This window comes from Protobothrops mucrosquamatus, unplaced genomic scaffold (genome assembly GCF_001527695.2).
Source record: "Protobothrops mucrosquamatus isolate PMUCROS unplaced genomic scaffold, P.Mucros_1.0 scaffold566, whole genome shotgun sequence".
Classification (NCBI taxonomy): Eukaryota; Metazoa; Chordata; class Lepidosauria; order Squamata; family Viperidae; genus Protobothrops; species Protobothrops mucrosquamatus.
Window position 1 is genome coordinate 1,810,184 of NW_015386869.1, and position 6,000 is coordinate 1,816,183.

Genomic DNA, 6,000 nt, shown 5'->3' on the forward strand with positions numbered 1-6,000 from the left:
GCCTCTCTAGTGCCCTTATATTTGTGATAAAATAGTGTTTAGATTGAATGCAATTAAACGATTGCTCATTTTTGGTATTGGAGACTATTAAGTGCTGGCACATTTAGGCTAAATTTTCATAGTCCATGATACTTCTTTTTCATTTGATTTGTGCTGATGATGGAGGGAATCTGTAACAATTATTTGGAATTCAGGATACTGGCAATCAGTGTTTGTTGACCATTTGTATAAGAGGCCCATAATATTTCTATATCTAATATAAGCCTAAATAAGGAAATGGCAAATAGTAAATAGGTTTCAAGTTCAAAACTAGGGGCGTATGGTTGCTACATGCACAGTTCACAGTAGTAAATATTTAAGTTTCTACAACCCTGAATCCTCTAATTATACATAACTGATTATACAGTACTTAATTTGTACTTGTATTTCAATATTTCATACATATATATATGAAACACACACACACATATATATACATACATCTATACATACACACAAAAATGTCTGCTAGTTTAAATTTATTTGTCCCCTATATAACATTGAACTTAAAGCTTTAATATCCAAAGATAAGTAGCCAATTTGCTTCTAAAACATCAGTAGTAAATTTTGATTTACTAATAATAATTTTAAATATAATTTTTTTCTATTACCAATAATCTGTAATTTTTTCCTCTTATGCTTTTCAGCTTGCAAAATTTTGTGTGGTTAAAACTAAGAAATTGATGTTTAGGTAGAATTAATCTAAATGAATGAGAACAGAGGATTGGCTCCTTATCTTTTGTATCAAATCAGAATCACACTGGTCTCTTCAATTATTGTAAAGAGGAATGTTGATCAGTCAGACAGTGACTATTCTGACAAAAATAATGTATCTATCTTCAGTTTGCTCCTGATCCTCTCTCTCTGAATCCTCCTCATATATTCGACAGTCCTTCTGACAATAATTCAGAATATCAGGTATTTTCCTGAGAGAGTCATTAATTACGGCTTTACATTTTTGAGATTGCTCTGAAGATCTCTGAAGATGGATGTAATGTCTATCAAACTGATATCCATGAAGTGAGAAAGAGGTAGAAAAGGTACTTGAAGCATGCTTCTAGTGGCTCTAATGAAATGCTGCCACCTGGAATTGTTGACTTGGAGTTTCCTCAATATTATAGTTAGAGCAGGAATGTTCACCCTTGGCAACTTTAAGACTTGTGGACTTCAACTCCAAAATTCCCTAGCCAGCATGAGGAAGTCCACAAGTCTTAAAAGTTACCAAAGTTGGACACTTCTTCAGTAGAGTATTTCTGGCAGTTAAACACAGGGCAGGAGCCTGCTTAGATTTTTGATAAGATTCTTATTTGATATCTCTTCAGCACCAGCAGATATTGTGCTACAGGTAGTTCTCGACGTACGACCACAATTGAGCCCAAAACTTCTGTTGCTAAGCGAGACATTTGTTAAGTGAGTTTTGCCCCATTTTACACCTTTCTTACCATAGTTGTTAAGTGAGTGACTATAGTTAAATTAGTAATACGGTTGCTAAGTGAATCCGGCTTCCCACTCACTTTGCTTGTCAGAAGGTTGCAAAAAGTGATCATATGACCCCAGGAGACAGCAACAGTCATAAATAGGAGTCACTTGCCAAGCATCTGAATTCTGATCACATGACCATGGGGATGCTTCAATGGTCATAAGTGTGAAAAATGGACATGTCACTTTTTTCACTGTTGTTGTAAGTTTGAACAGTCACTAAACAAACCTGTAAGTCAAGAACTACCTTTATTGTATTGGTTATAGGTAATCTCCTAAATGGGTATTATGTTCTCATGCAAATATTCTTTACGTGAAATGAAAGACATTGTTCCACTGGACCTGGCCCAGAATCTGGCAGCTGGGCTTAATTTGATTGGGATTTACTGGTTCATTTACTTATGAATATTTTAAATAATTCTTGGGTGATCCAGTGAAGGAAAAATAGCAAAAGAATTGATGAAGCTTTCATTATCAGAGCACTCTGCTCTTCCTCTCTCTATATGCTGCAAGGAATGCTGGCCTTGTAGACGTTGATAAGTTTTCTTTTTCCTTGGCTGCTTTTGGATGTTGACTTTTTTTTTGTTAATTATCTTGTACAGCAGCTGTGACTGAACTGTTATATCTAGGTGCTGGTCCTTCAGAATATTATGGAAATAAAATGAAAAGGATTTGATTACTGACATTATTCCGATGCTTACACAGAACATCACCAACATTAATACCATCAAAGAGATTTCAGGTTTTTTAAAGACTAGAAGGGTTCTTACATGTGCTGGGTATGAAGGCATTCAGTCACTACTCATTAAATTGATAGATTGGATTTGGCAGCACAATAATAGGAACAAGGAAATCAGTATAGCTATAAAGAAGCATCATATTCCCTGTTCAAGTTATTTTGCAGAGGATGAACATTTAATTTATTGAAGCCATTGGATCGCTTTAAGAGATCTAACATGGGGGAAACCATTTGATGTTGTCTGTATTTTTTTTCCCTGCTGTTTCTTTTTCAGTTGTAATAGTTTGGGTTTTTCCGTCTTTCTTTCTGTCTAGGTCAGGAAGATCCCAACAGCTTGCGGTATAAATACAATTTTATCGCAGATGTGGTGGAGAAGATAGCACCAGCTGTGGTTCATATAGAATTGTTTCGCAGGTAAACAAGATGTTCAAACTGCATATCTGCTGATTATATGGATTTTAAAAATAACATTATTTTGAATTAACATTTTACGATGCTCTTAAATACTGTTCACTTTTTGGGAAAAATGTACTGATCTGTGTCTATGGCGATTCTCAATAATCCAGGTCAGGGGTAGGCAACCTTGGCTCTTTTATGACTCGTGGACTTCAACTCCCAGAATTCCTGAGCCAGCCATGCTGGCTCAGGAATTCTGGGAGTTGAAGTCCACGAGTCATAAAAGAGCCAAGGTTGCCTACCCCTGATCCAGGTCATGGTTGTCCAAAAGCTGCTTTTGAATTGAAGAACTGAAGAAGCTTCTTGGATGAGAAGCAAAATGTCTTCAAGGAAAAACAAAGTCCAGGTGCTTTTTGAAAAAGCACCTTTGAGACGTACTGATCTGTGGGCTTTGAAAATGCTGAATATATAAATAATGTCAGAACTTGGCAGAATAGTGTACAGATATCAAAGATTCAGGTGGTTGTTTTCATCTTCAGAAATTAATTTACTTTTTGATATTGGTGTTGTCTTTTAGGTTGCCTTTTACAAAGAGGGAAGTTCCTGCTGCCAGTGGCTCAGGATTCATTGTTTCTGAAGATGGGCTAATTGTTACAAATGCTCATGTGGTTACTAATAAGAACAGAGTGAAAGTGGAGTTGAAGAATGGTGTGACCTATGACGCTAAAATTAAAGATATCGATGAGAAAGCAGATATTGCACTAATAAAAATTGATACTCAGGTGAGTTTATATTAAGCAAAATATTTCAGGTGCATCTGTTATCTGGAGAATAACCACATATTCTTGTCAAAAATAATACTAATAAAGTAGTTCCTTTCCTATGTATCTGTAGTCATATCCCCTTATCAAAAAACAGTAAATATGCAAATAAATTCAAATACCTTAGGCTTTTCTTATCTGTTTTTCCCCCATCTAGAACTGGAATAGTTTAAGTAGTTAGAAAAACACGCAATTGCTTTCCTGATATTAATTCAGTCTTCCCATTGACGTCTTGACTAAAATGTAAATCATTTTACATGCTAAAATGTTTAATTAAAAGTCTGCTACTCCCTGATACATTGTATTTTACAAGCAAAACAAACAAATATTACACATCTGATAAATTAAGGAGTTATTACTGTACAGAACTATAATAGGAAATATTTGAACAGTAGACCACGGGCAAGAAAGAAATACAGACAGTAGTCCTCATGGTTATACATTCCTTATTTCGGATTTGAAGACGTTCTTGCAGAATGCTCTTCAGTCTATATGTCAAAAGGACTTCTGGTGGAACAGGAGACTATTTCTCTGAGACAAGGCAGGCAGAACACTACATTGTGACTTTTTAATATGGGGCCATTTAAAATATAAAAGATACTTTATATCCCTACAGTGACTGTCCCTTTTGTTCTTCTTTGATGCAAGAGTCCAGTCTTTGTTGCTATGCAAATACGTCTTAAGTCTACAATTTGACCTTGAGAAGCAGAATGCATAATTAAGTATATATATAAAACTCAGTTGTTTTGAAAATCATATTCTGGCACAGGTTTAATAGCTGTCTGAAATGTAATATTTGTGTTTCTTCTAGAGTGTTCTGGTTTTCATGTGGCTTGTCATTAAATTCGTGAGATTTCAAGACTTTCTAATGCGTTGCTAGTGTGCATGAGTTTAGCTTATTTGAAAAGAGGAACTGCTTTTTTCCACACTACTACATATTTCAGGAAATGGAACACACAGGTCCACGAATATTTATTCCAGAATTTCAGATCTTGAAGGGACATTCAGTAACTGTTAAACAGGTCAATCCTTATTATATAAGGTGAATAACATTTTAGATACATGGCATAAACTTATTGTACACACATGCAGAAGAATTTACATAGGGAAATACACAGATTGAAATAAAAAATTCAGAGAATTTGATAATATTTTGATGTTATTCATTATTGTATGCCTATACAAAAGTAACAAAGTTATCATTATCCCAAAATAAGCAGAATAATAAGCTTTAATCTCTGTTTCTCTGGTTTGGATACAAGTTTCATAGATTCTCCTAGCTTGTTTCAATTTTGCTTCAGTTGTTTACAGTATAAAGAAGTGGCCTAAGCACTGCTGAAAACACATACATTTGGGTACAATCATTTGTATTTGATTTGCATTTTCTTGCATTTTCCAGAATGTGTAGGGCAGGGGGTCACAAAAAAAGATCTATTGCAGTGTACTGGAATTCTTGAGAAACTATTACAGTGTAAGAATAGACGAAAATATAGAGAGAAATGTTGTCTTCCTATATGTATATGGAGATTCTCAATCATCCGGGTCATAGTTATCCCAAAGGTGCTTTTTCACAAGGCAATGGACTTTCCTGTTTTTCTTTTTCTTTGAAGATGTTTCACTTCTCATCCAAGAAATTCTTCACCTCTGACTGGATGGTGGGGAATGGAAGGATTTATACTCCTTGCAGACAGCTGGTCATTTGGATTCTTTTAGAGAGCCCACCTGGAGGTTTATCTGTGTCGTCAGGGTCACTTGAGTACAGTGTACACCTTTGGGTTGTCTTCCTAGCCACTTTAAAAAATTTAATCACTTACAGTAATCTATTATCTGATATAGTATTGTTGGACTAAAAATATTCCCAGGATGGGCATAATGGCATCAAAACATCCTGAACTACATACTTCAGCCTGGAAATCTAGGTCCTCTTGAATCAGCAGTCTGGGAATCCTCCACACAAAATGAGAAATAACCTCTATGATTCAAGCAAAAATGGTGATTAGCAAAGGACTGAATGGTACACCAGCATAATTCCTAATACATTCTTGCTATATGTCACAAAATACAATTGCTCAACACTGGTACTTGAAAGAGAGGGAGAGGACAGATTAGGGCAGGAGTAGACAAACATTTGGACCCAATGCATTTGTAATTTTGAAAGTATACTGTGAGTAGTATTACAAAGTCACTTTTATGGTTATGGTCATCACAAATCAACCATTTACCAAAAGGCAAATGCAGTGTATTTTCTACCAACCAAACTTTCCTTTTATAGAAAAGTGGTTGTTATTATAGTATTGACAGCAGCTACTCAGATTCATTGTCTTATCTGGAGCTTGAGGCATTCTTGTGAATCAAAGTGGCAAGTTATCACTGGGTGAATTCATCCCACTCCCCTCTGGCCACATATTTGTTATACCATGTGACCATTCTAGAAAAACCCTGGTCTCCCCTGACATCATTCAGACGATAGGAACTTCCTGCAGATATTTGCACATTTGGCAGGAAGGTTTGCGGGGGGGGGGGGGG

The 6,000-nt window shown here is 35.7% G+C and overlaps 1 protein-coding gene across 1 annotated transcript in view; it reads left to right on the forward strand.

Annotated features, from left to right (window-relative positions):
• Positions 1-6,000, forward strand: part of HTRA1 (HtrA serine peptidase 1) — a 42,146-nt gene that overhangs the window by 11,888 nt on the left and 24,258 nt on the right. The window contains exons 2-3 of the mRNA XM_015817243.1: positions 2,572-2,671; positions 3,231-3,435. Of these exons, the coding sequence (XP_015672729.1) occupies positions 2,572-2,671; positions 3,231-3,435 (305 nt within the window). The remainder of the gene's footprint in view (positions 1-2,571; positions 2,672-3,230; positions 3,436-6,000) is intronic.